This window comes from Pteropus alecto, unplaced genomic scaffold, assembly GCF_000325575.1.
Source record: "Pteropus alecto unplaced genomic scaffold, ASM32557v1 scaffold14, whole genome shotgun sequence".
Lineage (NCBI taxonomy): Eukaryota > Metazoa > Chordata > Mammalia > Chiroptera > Pteropodidae > Pteropus > Pteropus alecto.
In genome coordinates this window covers 8,908,420-8,922,999 of record NW_006436810.1, presented here as the reverse complement: position 1 = coordinate 8,922,999, position 14,580 = coordinate 8,908,420, and the positions used below count along the sequence as shown (strand labels likewise).

At 37.5% G+C, this 14,580-nt stretch overlaps 1 protein-coding gene across 19 annotated transcripts in view; it reads left to right on the top strand.

The window, feature by feature from the left end:
• PIGN (phosphatidylinositol glycan anchor biosynthesis class N) overlaps positions 1 to 14,580 on the top strand; it is an 81,460-nt gene that overhangs the window by 58,276 nt on the left and 8,604 nt on the right. For all 19 annotated transcript variants that reach the window (XM_025048118.1, XM_025048117.1, XM_025048120.1 and 16 more), the window contains 3 exons: positions 1,645 to 1,718; positions 5,457 to 5,499; positions 7,742 to 7,794. In XM_025048118.1, coding sequence (XP_024903886.1) covers positions 1,645 to 1,718; positions 5,457 to 5,499; positions 7,742 to 7,794 — 170 coding nt within the window. The remainder of the gene's footprint in view (positions 1 to 1,644; positions 1,719 to 5,456; positions 5,500 to 7,741; positions 7,795 to 14,580) is intronic.

The following is a 14,580-nucleotide window of genomic DNA, read 5'->3' as shown; positions in this document are numbered from 1 at the left end:
ATCCTCAGCTTCTCAGGTTCAGACTATCCAGTAGAATGTAATTCATGTTCTTTCCCTTCTTCTCTAGGGTGATTGTGCCTGTCTTACCTCCTCTAGCATAGTGCCTGGCACATTTTATGTGGTTAATACAGTCCTCCCTTGGTATCCATGGGGGAATTGGTCCCAGGACCCCCCATGGATACCAAAATTCATGATGCTTCCAGTCCTTTATGTAAAACGATGTGGTATTTGCACTTTCTCTTAATTACTTTAAATCATGTCTAGAGTATTATCATACCTAATACAATGTAAATACTATGTAATTTGTTGTTATAATGTATTGTCTAGAAAATAATGACCAGGAAAAAAGTATGCATTTTCAGTACAGACTCAACCATTGTAGGCCTAACTACATAGTACATGTCAGCAACAACATAGCTTTTTTCCCCAAATATTTTCAATCCATGATTGATTGAATTCGTGTATACAGAGGGCCAACTGAATTATATTTGTTTAAATAAAGTAACTAATATCTGCCAAAAACCTGATTGCCTTCAGTTAATATCACAGAAGTAATAATTGTTTAAAAGTATGTATCTCTAAATAGGATTAATATTCTTTTTTTTGTTACTGCACTAATATAAATGTAAATTTAAGAATGTAAATTTAAGAATGTTCATTATGTCATGTCCCATTCTCTATTGAATTACTTTAAAACATGTATTGTTTCCTTAATCTTAATTTACATTTTTAATAATGGTAGTTGTTCTTTTCTCAGTATATTAAAGACCACAGGCCTTTAATTAAAAACAAAGAAAAAAGAAAGAAAAATAAAGTTTAAGTTGGAACACTAGATCTTCTAGTCTAATTCGGTGAGCTTTACTGACAGGATGCACTTGACTCTTTGTGACTGATGTGGCTGGATGTGAAAGGCCTGAACTCTATTTTAGTCAAATATCCTCCACTTGAAAAGGAATCTTATGCAATCTTAAACATTTATTTTATATACCCTCTCCTCTTTTTTAAAACATCAAGTATATATTTTTTAAAAAAAATTTGTCATTGGAAAGCAGTATCTCAAAATATTATCAGTACTAGCTTTGTATTATGGATTTTCAACTCGTATAAATTTTATTACACCTTTCTGAATATTTTACTAGTTTTTTTACAATGAGTTTGAATTTTATAATCAGAAATTATTATAAAACAACAAAAAACAATGGTAAAGCAGCTAAATCATGTTTATGGAGTTAATAGTATCAAATAACCAGATAGGTTCAGGGATCTGTGAATCAAATTATTAGGTTTCATAACATTTCATTTGGGCATTCTGTGCCTGTCTCATCCTCTTGGAATCATTTGAACATGGTCCTTTATTAACATGAGTTAAGTGGAACAAAATTTTGTAATAGGTTTTATTTGGAATGTGTGTTGATATTTGTTATTTTTTATACTACATATGCCATCAATTTAGATTTTAAAATCAGTTTCATCACTGTTCTATATGTCATTGGTGTCCTGGTTTTATTTCATTGTTTGCTCTTCACTAATATAGATATTTATTTTAGAAATTGAAATATTTTTATAAACAGAAACAGTATTTATTTCAAAAAGTTTTTCAAATGCTTCAGCTACCATGGCATCATTTGTTGTTCTTTTAAACAGATTTTAATCCCTTTTGTTCTTGTGATGTGTGCTTTTGAAGCAGTTCAGTTAACTACCCAGTTATCATCAAAAAGGTAAGATGTTTACGAACCATTGGATTCGCCCATTTTTAGGAAATGAGAGTAGGCATTTGAGGGTATTTTGTGCGATTGCTATTAAGACACTGTGACATACGTTGTTTATTATAAAAATGAGAAAAAATGCTTTACCCGTTTAGTCAGAGTTCAGTTGTCATTAGGGGAGAATAGTTGATTAGAGCCTCTAGCAGACAAATATACTTTCTCAACTATGAAATGTTACTAGAATATTACTAAAGCTAGTGAAAAGCCTCCCTAGAAAACAGCAAAACATAAATTTTAAATTATTATAGTTAATGACTTGTTTGTTATAAATATAACCGTGCCTACAGAAGAACAAGGGATATCATTCTAACTTGTTTAGATGGTTATTTCTTAAATATTTTCATTTTACAGAGCTTGAAATTAACTATTCTAAATGTCAGTAGTATACATAGTTTCTCAGTCTTGATTTCTACACATTTGACAAATGGAATGGAAAGTATTCTTTCTGAGTTTTGAGGAATTTCTGGAGCAGACAGTCTTAAGCAATCAAGCCTCTGGAAGAGAAGCTGTCAACTCTACTATTTGCTTTTTTTAACCAATGAAATTGCCTCATCAGCATAGGACTGATCAGCCTCTCTGAAAGACACTTGAGATAAATATGAAGCTTCTTAGCAGTTCAGTTATCCTTGAATTAAACTGGCATATTCAATGCTGAAAGAAATAACTGATATTAACATAAATTAGCATGTTATTCTTAATGAGTTTAAGCTAAAACTGGGTTTAGCATATGCCATAATAATAGTAAAAAAACCCCAGATTTTCTTCCACAGTTTAAAAATCGTAGAAATATCCTTTCTAGTTTAATTTTGTATATTTTTACAGGATATTTACATATATTTAACATTGAAAGCATTTATACCTTGTCAATATCACATAAAAGATAGTTACTTAGAAGCAATAAAAAGACTGGTAACTGGTAGATACTTTTTTGCATTTGTTCATGGATACATTTTTTAGAAGATATTTTAACTAATGTTTAAATCAAAAGAGCTGGATTCATGTGGAATGAGAAGTAGAAGTCTCATCAAAGTGTGTGTATGTAAACATATATTAGTGTGTGTGTGCATGCATGTGTGTGTGGTATTCTATCCTGAGACTAATGCAGTGAAAAACTAAAACCAAAGGGAGACGACTGAGGCAAAACGGACATTTATAAATGTCTTGGCTTTGACAACAAACCTTTACAAGTCACTGACATTTCTCCCTCAATGTCACATTGACCCCTCAAATTTAATATGTCACACATTGAACCTAGCAATTCCCTTTCTTCCTATTGAAAACTAGCTCCTCATCCTATTTTCTTTAGTTAATCCATCACACAAGCCTAAGTTCAGTCATCCCTCATTGCCATCTCCACTTGCTAAACGTCACTGTGAGGTGATAATTTTCTGTTGTTTAAGCTGCCCAGTCTAAATCTGAAGGCAGAGATTGTATCTTTCCTTATGTCTTTAAATTTTTTAGAACTTTAGTTATAAGTAGTGAGAAAGGAACCAGTATGTATTAGGTACCTGCCATATGCAGAGACTGTATTAGGTGCTTTACATAAGTTACCTGAATTGATTTCCCCAACAATACAGTGAAGTAGATATTTTTATGTCCATTCTATATGGAATCTGAGGCTGAGAAGACAGTAAGTAACTTAATCATGTGTCTTCAAAAGGATTCCAGAACATCATCTATGTCATACAATAAAATAATTTACTTTAGAAAAACATTTTAAAACATCAAACAAAACTTTTTAAAAGATAGCTTAAGGCCTGTTGCATTTAAAGTCTGTTTAGTTTTTTCTCTTGTTCTGGATCCATAGGGTGGAATTTTCGTTTCACTGATTATAATGATTCAAAGAAATAAAGCACTTTGTAATAATTGGAGCCATCTAAAACGGAGTGGATTCTGTTACTGGAACCACTAAAGCTAGTGCTAGGCAAAGCCGCCTTTGGGACTTTAACTTTGGGGATTCATGCTTTGGGGAGAAGGTTGTACTGGATGACTTTTGTGTTCTGTACAAACAATCAGATTAACACACTTTGTTGTAGTTATATCAAATTTGTTTTGAATAATACTATTTCAGTAAGATATGATCAGTCCGACTTGTGATATACATATTCATATGTGAGATATATATTGAATTACATTTCTGTATTTCAAACTTGTAGTTAAAAAAAATATTTCTTTTAAAAAAAGTCATAAACCTTGAGCAAAATTTCACAGCTCATATAAAAATTAACTCAAAATGGACCATAGATTTAAGCTTTTAGGAAAAAAACATAAACTCTTTGGGATTTGGGCTAGGAAAAAAGTTAGACTTGACACTGAAACCATGATCCATAAAAGAAAAAATTGATAAATTGGACTTCATCAAAATTAAAAGTATTTGCTCTGCAAAACAAAAACAAATCTGTTAAGAGAATGAAAAGACAAGCTATATACTCAGAGAAAATATTTACAAACCACAAATCTGACTACAAACCGCATATAGGACTACTATCTAGAAAATTTAAAGGACTTTTAAATAAAATTCAGCAGTAAAAAACAATGATTCAATTAGAAGATGAACAAAAGACCTAAAGAGGAAATATAGATAGCAGAGAAACCAAAAAAAAGATCTTCAGCATCATTAGCCATTAAGGAAACTCATATTGAAACCACAATGAAGTGTCATCATATGACTATCAGAATAGGTAAAATAAAAAATAGTGACATCACCAAATGTTGGTAAGGATGCAAAGAAGTTGTTCTTATATATCGCTGATATGTTACAAACACTCTGAAAAGAGTTTTACAGTTTCCTATGAAACTAAATATGCAGCTGCTATACAATTCAGCAATTACACTCTTAGGTATTTTTCCTAGAGAAATGAAAACTTATGCTTGCATAAAAAACTGTACACTAATGTTTATTGCAGATTTATTTGTAATAGTCATGAACTGGACACAATCCTGATGTGCTCAGTGCTTGAATGGTTAAGCAAACTGTGGTACATCCATACAAGGGAGTACTACTCATCAATAAAAAGGAAGAAAATATGATATACACAGCACCTTAGATGAATTTCAACTGAATTGTGCTAAGTACAAAAAGGCAATCCCAAAAGGTTACAGAGTGTTATATAAATGATTTCACTGATGCAACACTCTTGGAATGGCAATGTTATAGAAATGGAGAACACATTAGTGGTTCCCAGGTGTTAAGGATTAGGGAGGGCTCAGCGAGAGGAGGGTATAAAAGGGTAGTACCATGAGGGATTCTTGTGATGGTAGACGCGTTCTGTATTTTGACAGTATCAGTGTCAATATCTGGTTGTGATATTGTCCTATAGTTTTGTAAGATGTTACCATTGGGGGAAACTGGGTAAAGGGTACATAGGATTTCTCTATATTATTTCTTGCAATTGCATGTGAATCTATAATTATCTAAAATAAGTTTAATTTCAGAAAATCCTAATTCGTGTCCCTTCGATACTATAAAAATAAATATTCAAAGTGTTAAATAACATTTTTGAAGTCTAGCCCATCACTGTGGGACAGTAGTCCATGATAATGTGAAAAGAGCTTTAGTCAAAAGTAATATTTTTAGAAGCAAAACTACTAACAGAATATTGGGTTATTTGATTATTCTCATTTTGATTTTAATGTGTTTTTAAAATGTGCCTGTTGTATTATGTGTAATTTTTCTTTATTTTTTTCCAGTCTTTTTCTCATGGTTCTCATCATATCAGACATTATGGCTTTGGTAAGACATTCTTGGATATTGAATGTAAATAAGATTGAGATGCTAACTGCCTAGTTAATTTAATCAAGATAAATATGAATGCATTTCTGTACATGAAATTTTTAGATATTGAGTTATAAATGCTGGCATAACTTACATAGAAATTACTCTCTTTTTATATGACTTCTTATGCAGTAAGAGTGCTCTTCTTAAGGCGTCAAAAGTCGTCTTCCTTAATTTTTTCGAATCTGTCATTTTATACCTAGTCTTTCATGGTGTATTGTGTCTGAAATGAACTTCCATAGGAAAGTAACAGAAAAAGCTAACTTTAGATTTGGTAATATGTCATTTTCCTACTTGAGATGTTGATATTTTAGCCCTGTTTTTAAATGAAAAAGAAAAAAAGGGAGGGAGGGAAGAAGAGAAGGGAAGAAAGATGTTAACACGATGATAGCTCTAATAAATGAATTTGAGTGAGGAGCATGTGTGCGGACCTCTTATATGTAGTGTATTAACAAAAAACTCCTATTTTATTACCTGCAAGTTCAAGGGTTCCCAAAACTACCCTCAGGTTTGATAATTCACTAGATGGACTCACAGACTCACTGAAGACTGTTATATTCACAGTATGGCTTATTTCAGAGAAAAGATGCAAGTTAAAAGGCTAAGGGAAGAGGCACAGAGGGCAGAGTCCAAGAGGGGCCAGATGCAGAGTTCAGGTTGTCCTCTCCCTGGACAGCATTAATGCGTGATAATACACACGGAATGCTGCCAGCCAGGCTCACCAGAGCCTTGGTGTCCAGACTTTTATTGGGGCTCAGTCACATATTGTTCCCATGTCTCTGACCTTTAATCTTCAGTCCTTTGAGAGGTAGACCTGATAACACACGGCCCAGAGCCCCCGACATAAATCACATTGTTAGACAGGTTCAGTGGCCAAGGCCCTCAGGCCAGACACTCCCATCAGGCATGAAAATCCAAGGGCCTAGAAATCACCTCTCAGTGGCTGAAGGGAAAAAACAAGCTTCTCTTTGGGTAAGGGCAATTCTTCACTGCCTAACATTCTCTGCTGGAAGTGATTACAGACAGCAATTACCTAACTTCCCACATCAGATTCCTAGTCTTTTTATTTAGTTGAGAGCATCTCTGTGTTGTGTTGAACTGGGTATTCACTGCAGGTAGACCTCAGAGATATTGCAGTTTCCGTTGCAGACCGCTGCAAGTATCACAATAAAGCGAGTCATAATCATTTTGCTGGTGGAGGGTCTTGCCTTCAACTTATTAAAAAACGAAAAGAAAAAAAAAAAACCCAAAAAACGTTATCTGTGAAGTGCAATTAAGTGAAATGCAGTAAAACGAGGTATGCCTGTGTATTTCTGAAGTTGACCACACGTAACATTAGAACAATCCGTTTTCAGTTTTGCTCACAAAATGGCAAATAGACAAGACGTATTAATAGAAGAGAATTAAAATTCTCTGATTTCACATTTTATGTTAGGAGTCAGATTCTTAATTTTGCTTAGGCAGGCATTTGTGGTCTGGCTTCAGACTTTGCTGTGTCATCTCTCACCTCTCCCACCATGTTTTCTCTACCCAGCCACGCCTTGGACCCACCAAGCTCTACCTGGACTCCTGACGTTTATATAGTTTGCTCTCTGTCAGAAATGTACTTCTGATTTACATCTCCCCAACTTCCTCTTTCATCTGACCCTTACTTTTTACAGATTTTTAGATGTTTTGTTGGGGCAGCTTCCCTTATATTCTAGTTGGGGTATGTACTCTCGCTCTATGCTCCCACAATGACCTGTATTTTTTGATGATCACACACATGTGTGTGATAATTTGACACAATCACTCACTAGATTACCTACCTCCTGGAAGAGCATTTATCTCTGGGACCTAACATAGTGGTTAGCACATAGTAGGTGGTCAGCAAATATTTGTTAATGAATGGATGATATGGCTTCACTGAGGTCTTTGGTATTATTTAGTATCTTTTATCGAAGTTTATTTTCTTTAGTTATTCACGAATGTCACTTTTGTGTTCATTTGATTGAATGGTCATGCTATTTCTGGCTTTTAGGCTATTGTTCATTTTAGTCCAAATAAAAATTTCAGTAAAGGGCATATTTTTATTGATTCCAGTCAGAGAGTAGTTCTGAGGGGTGAAATATCTGAAATATAATCCTAAAGTAACATTGTTTTCTGATGGAATCTAAATGCCTTTGTTTTTAATGGACCCATATTTTGTTTTATTTTACAGCATTTTTTCTTCTTGATCAAGGATTATGGCAGCTGGCTTGATATTGGAACAAGGTATAGTATATATTCACACAGAAATTTTTTAAGCATGCAGTGAAAAAAAGTAACTTATCTTTGGATGGAAGGTGCCAATTTGATTTTCGAGGTAAGCATAGCAAGTAGCAATTACTTTAAGCCTGTGGAAGTGAGATCCGTCTCTCCAGTTTTTGCATGAACACAGCACATGTATTCTTGAGATGATGTGGGTATAGATGTTAAGTCTGGAGAGACTGCTGGACAGCGGGAAGGGGCAGAGAAACTGCTTGAATTTGGTGTTCAGAGCAGATCACTCCTGAGCCTGTGTTCTTATAATCTCTCGATCTCTCTTTAGAAAAGTGAAGCTATTCAAGCTATAGTGTGAATTTTATGTGGCAGTTTAAATTGCATGTAGTCATTATCTGCCTCTTAGAATATTTAACATGGGAACAGTTCAATGTGTGATACCTATAACATTGTTATTTGAAGTATAATCTGAACAAAAAGTCAGGTTCCTCTTTGCTGTGATTTGAATGTCAATGATTGCCATACTCTGTTAAATTTCTTCTCTTTGAGAAGAAAGCAGAGTTGATCCTTTTGCCTTTTTGTTTTCAAATGCATTCGGAGACAGAATATATTTTTATAGACTGATTTGATTTCATTTAGTCGGTATTTATTCAGCACTTGCGTTGCCAGGAATTGTGTGGGTTTGGGTGAGAGGCACTGTTTGACGTCCTGTCTTCTGTTCCTGTCTTTGAGGCAGTCACTTGTGCTGCCTTGTTATTTACATACACATCTGCCTCCTGTATCTGATTTGAATCTCCTTCATCCCATATGTGCGAGGCACACGAAAGGTCTTCCGTAGCTCGTTGATTTTGTTTTTACTACTCTTAAAGTTGAGTGCTTAGGGAAAGTTTTGATGTCTCCTTCTCACCAGCCCTTTGGTCCCAAAGTGTCCAAGCAGATAGTGTGTTAGAGTATGGGCTTTAGACCAGAGCACCTGGGATTAAACTATTTCTGCCACTTTTTAAAAAGCTAATCTGTCCCCTGTCTTTTGTGGTCGTTTTGAATGAATTAATCCATGTAAAGCATTTAGCACAGTGCCTGGCATCTAATAAGCTTCAATAAATGAAAGCTATTCTTATTATTCTATAGTTCTATTCCTTTATCCTTCAAAGTGATTCTTGTATTTGACAAACCACTCTTTGCTCTCTCCATCAATTTGCTTAATTTATTTTCATTTTAAACATCGGTTAGAATTTTGTTTGGAAAATATTCTAATATAGCATTTTTTGTGAGAGAGACATTTTAATTTTATTTTTAATTGTGGTAAAATATACATCCTATAAAATTCACCACCTTCACTTTTTAAAAATGTACGGCCCGGCAGCATTCAGCACATTCACACTGCTGTGCAGCTGTCATCATCAGCTCCAGCTCCAGAGCTGTGTCAGTGGCAGGATTTAGTACGAGCTTGCTGCAGTGAAGCAGCCCCATCGATCTCCGGGCAAGGGCTGCAAACCAAAGATCATCATTTTTCTCCTCTCTACTAAGACCCCAATAAAATAAACAAACCCAGCAAAACTAAAAGGATGGGAGAAGAGTAAATGAATTTCCATCAGTAAATGCAAGTTCAACAAATTCCTAGAAGATGGATAATCGGAGAGAGGAAGCAGCAGCCCGGAATCTATCAGTGGGTACTGCCAAAGGAACAGGGAGCGTGAGGGCTCCGGACTCAGAGAGTAGTGTGGAGTAGGAGTGGGGGGTGGGGGGGTAGGTGGGAATCACTGAATGTCTGTCGACAGACTCTACGCAGCCCCTCCACAGCCTGCCTCCTCCTTCCTTCGTCCCCGTGCAGAAAGTGCTGCAGGCATTTTACTTCCAGGAAAAAAACCAAAGGACACCTGTAAAGAGACTGAAAAAAAATGACTGGGAAGAATTTCACTGCTGTGATATAATGATTCCACCTCAGAGTGAAGCCATACCCCTTTCTAGCATTTGAAGCCCAAGGGCAGAAGCAGGTACCCCCTCTGCTCATCCTAAAATATGACATAGCAATTTCTGTGACATACATACAACTTATTGGCAACCATTCTATTTGTGGGTGAGACCTAGAAGGAAAAGAGACTTTCTTAAAAAGTTAAATAAATATATACTTAGTCTATGACACAGTAATTCCATACCTAGATATTTACCCAAGAGAAGAAAAAAACATATGTTCACAGAAAGACTTGTGGGGGAATTTTCATAGCAGCTTTATTCGTAATAGCCACAATCTAGAGGCAGCCCAGATGCTCCTCAGCGTGTGACTGGACCCATACCATACAATGGCGTCCTGCTCGCCATTAAAAGGAAATGAACGACCAAGGAACTCAACCACATGGATGAAGCCCAGAAACTTTATATTGAGTAAAAGAAGCTAGATACATAAGAGTACGTAGTGTATTATTCCATTTACATAAAATTCTAGAATAGGCAGAATTAATCTGTAGTCAGAGAAAGCTGATTCGTAGTTGTCTAGGACTGGGAGGTAGGGTGAGTGTGAAGTTCTGGGGCCATCATTGCCTTCCAAATGGAGCAGGCTCAATCACAAACTGGAGTAGAGGTGGACAGCTGCCCGTAGTCCCAGCCAGGCTGTGCGTTGTGACATGGAGTCCACATACCCAATTACTGGAGATAGGGGCCCTGAAAGACATGAAGGCAGTTCAGAGACCAGGTGTCCGTCTATATTAAGTAAAAGACAAAATGAGACAGATCGTCAAACTTGAATAGGAGGTCTGAGATGCCGGTCAACAGATTGCCTTAGGTCACATCACAAACGGCCAACATGGGCATCATGCTTCAGTGTTCACGCTTCCAGTATGTTATTTCATGTGATCTTTATTACAGCACTGTGAAGTAGATATTATTTTCCACAAGAAGTATATTCACCGTCTCATTTTATAGATGAGGAGACTGTGACTTGTTCATGTCGCAGAGCAGTGGTTGAGCAGATCCGGAAGGCAGCACTCCACAGCCTAGGCCGTAGTGGCCCCACTGGCCTTCACTGCCTTGACTTAGCATTTTTCCAAAGTGTTTTTTTGTAACTCTGATAAACTCTTAAAAAGTGGCTTTGTAGCTAATACTATATGTGTGATTGTTGCAAAGGAACCATTGACTGCAAAGTTTTGAATAATATAAATTTAGGATTTAAAGGAGACAGAAATATCGATTAGGAAGGAATGAGCCAAGAGTAAAGGCATCTTAGGTCAGAAAAGTCCTGTTTGGGGGCCAGAAACCTTCGTTAGATGTGCAGAGAAAGAGCCCCATCTTCAGAGATGAGAGCTGAAAGGCGGGGAGCAAGGTGGAGACGTTTCCGACAGAGGACGGCCGTCATGGAGCGTGCAGGCACGAGCGGGGGGCACCACGCGCGCTCGCTCTCGCTGCACAGCTGGCGTAGTTGTTTCTCGCTCGTGTCAAAAGATGGAAAAAGAGAGTGAGTCTCACATCGGTGGCTGAGAGAAAGGCCTTGTGACATACAGAAGACCCTTGCTAGCAGTTAAAAGGTCTGGTCCAAATGTCTTATATCCCTTTTTGTCCAGAAATTATTTTATCTCCTTCACAGTATTTCTTGTTGCTTATTTAAAGAAAATTCTGGAATGTCTTTATTTAGAAATGTTAAGTTAAATAAACTTTTAATTTAATGCAATCACATTTGTATCTTCTGGGATCACCTGACATTTCCAGAAACCATTTGGAGGATTAGGTGGTTTTGCCACAGAAAAGCTTCTCCTCACACCCAGGGAAAAGCCAAGTTAAACAGTGACTGAGGAAAGTTAAGGATTATTGAGGAACGTAGTAAATTGATATAATTAGTATTAAAATGCATTTACTGCATGCAGTGTAGTATGAGTTGCACATATGTTATTCCATTAATTCTTATGACAGTGATATGAAGAAAATTATTTCCATTTTACAGAGGAGGAAACTGGCTCTAAAAGATGAAAGTTACATAATGTGAATAGCTCTGTTTCATTCTTTGGCATTGCGCATTCTTGTGCATTTAATATATAATTTCTTCAGAAAAACAATCACATAGCGAGCACTCACCATGCATAAAGCGCTCCCAGGTATCGTCAAGGACCCAAAGATGAACGGGCCACCTTAAGGCTGAGGGATGCCGCATCCCTGGAGGTAGGCACCTGCTTCTTCCAGATATTGTATAGGGAGTTCGAGCACTGAGTGAAAGGCTCTGATCTACAACTCGTGAGGGACATTCTAGCCCTGGAAGCATATGACTCTGACATGGTCCCTGCATTCAGGGAGAGTATGGTCTAACATAGGTTGCAAAGCACAGTAATTATAATACAGGCTGCATGCGGCTAAGGGCTGTGCAGATGCAGAAGGAAGGCTCCTTTACTGCAGGCTTCAGTGACTGAGAGAACACTGTGCCAGGTCTGCATTTGAGCTGGGGCTTGAATGAAGGATATAATTTAAATTAGGGGACTTAGAGGTTTGGGAAGAGTATTTTAGGCGGACAGAATGGATTTGAGCAAAGGTATAGATGTAAAAAAGCCCAAAGCATATGTTTGTGAAGTGTGTGATAAAATACCTGGATTCCAGAAACCGTAGGTTTTCTACATATTTCTAGAAAACAGCTTTTGGGAGCCTTGAGTACAAAGCTGCGGTGTACATTCTATTCGCACGTCAGTGAGGAGCCATATTCTTTGGTTCTACTTGAGCTTTAGCATTTTAGATGTTACTTCTGCGAGTGGGTCGCTGCCTAGGAGTTGGGAATTTCGACTGCCTTTTTTATACAAGTTCATTGCATGGAGCGAAGGGCGGGTGGAGTGCATATTTGGACATGGAAGCACTAACAGACCTTGCAGTCGGCGTCATTGCAGCATTGCCCCACGTGTTCCAGCCAGTCCTCAATTCTCCTTTGATCCCCAGATGTCATTCTGTGCCTCCAGGCAGAGTTTTTTCCTGCTTTCTGCAAGGTTAGTCTCTCAGGCTGCAGTAGCGCTGCCAGGCCCTTCACCAGTCACAGTGCTTTGCAGCAAATCCAAATGGCCAACTTTTGCTCTTTTTTCTCAATAGATTTTTCTTTTCTTTTTAAAAAATGGTAATATTTATATAATGTAAAATTACCGTCTTACCCATTCTTAAGTGTTCATTATTAAGTATATTCACGTTGTTATGCAACCAATCTCTAAACTGAAACTCGGTCCCCATTAAACAAAAAAGCCCCATCTCCCCTCCCCCCAGGCCCTGGCAACCACTGTTCTACTCTCTGTCTCTATGAGTTAGGCTTTTCTAGGTACCTTATGTAAGTGCAACCACACAGTATTTATCCTTTTGTAACTGACTGCTTTCACTTATAATGTCCTCAAGGTTCATTCATGCTGTAGCATGTGTCAGAATGTCTGTCTCTTTGAAGCCTAAATACTACTCCATCATATGTATGCATCACATTTTGTTTATCCCTTCATCCATCAGTGGACATATAGGTTGCTTCCGCCTTTTGGGTATTAATACTTTTGTGAACATGGGTGCACATTGCTGGTTCGGTCTCTGCTCTCAGTTCTTTCGGATGAGCACCCAGACGTGGGATTGCTGGGTCATATGGTGGTTCTGGAGAAACCACCATAATGTTTTTCATAAGAGGTGCACAGTTTTACATTCCTACCAACAGTACACAAGTGTTCCAATTTCTCCATATCCTCGCCAACTCTTGCTTTCTGGTTTTTTGGGTCGGGGGCGGGGGGGTAGGTGGGTGATGATAGTAGTCATCTGATGGGTGTGAGTGAAGTATGCCTCATTGTAGTTTTGATTTGCATTTCCCTAATGATTAGTGAGTGATGGCGAGCATTTTTCACATGCTTGTTGGCCATTTTTATGTCTTCTTTGGGGAAATGTCTGTTCAAGTCCTTTTCCCATTTTGAAATGGGGTTTTTTGTTTTTTTTTTACTATTCAGTTGTAGTTCTTTATGTATTCTGGATATTAGCCCCTTATTAGATATATGGTTTGCAGATATTTTCTCCTGTTCTGTAGGTTGCTTTTTCACTCTGTTAATTGTGTCCTTTGATGCATAGGAGTTTTAAATTTTGGTGTAGTCCAACTCTGTACTTTTATTTTTGTTACCTGTATTGCTCAATCATTTCGAGAGAGGCTTTGAGCCACTGCAAAACTTGTCTTTAACATCTAATGTGACGTTCTTCTTGGCACTTGTGTGGTGCCTCCAACCCTATTCCTTGCATTCATGTACGCAATTACCATGGGAATAAAATATTCATCAGAACAGAGAATAGCAGAAAGAGAGCCTGCGGAGGGATAAAACAAACAGTGAGTGTCATCCAGTGACCACGGGAGACAGCATGGCGCGTTAGTGCTTGTAGGCAGAGCATGCTGTGAGGGCGCCTCCCTGCGGGACTAGCCACGAGAAGTTGTGAACGCTGTGTCTGTGCTGTTATTGGTTTATAATAGCCGGTAAAATACCGCATAATCAGTCATTGCCATACAGGGTCAAAACTGTGCTGTAGAAATATTTTTTGATAATAATATTTTTTACAATGGGGTCTGCCCTACACATAGCTTTACCTGGAATAGTCCTGGTTTTGCCTGTCATCCTGGTATATTCATTATAGCATTAAAAGTCCAAAGCAAATGGGAAGATGATAAAGGCATAGCCAGCTCATAAGTGATGTTAAACCTCAATTTGTTCTCAGTGCTTCATCTTCACGGGTCTAACGCTCATAGGCTAAATGGCGTGCTGCTCTGAGCGACTCCCCGAAGGCAGGTGTGTCAGAGCTCAGTTCCGTTCATCAGGCTGAGGGCATTGAACT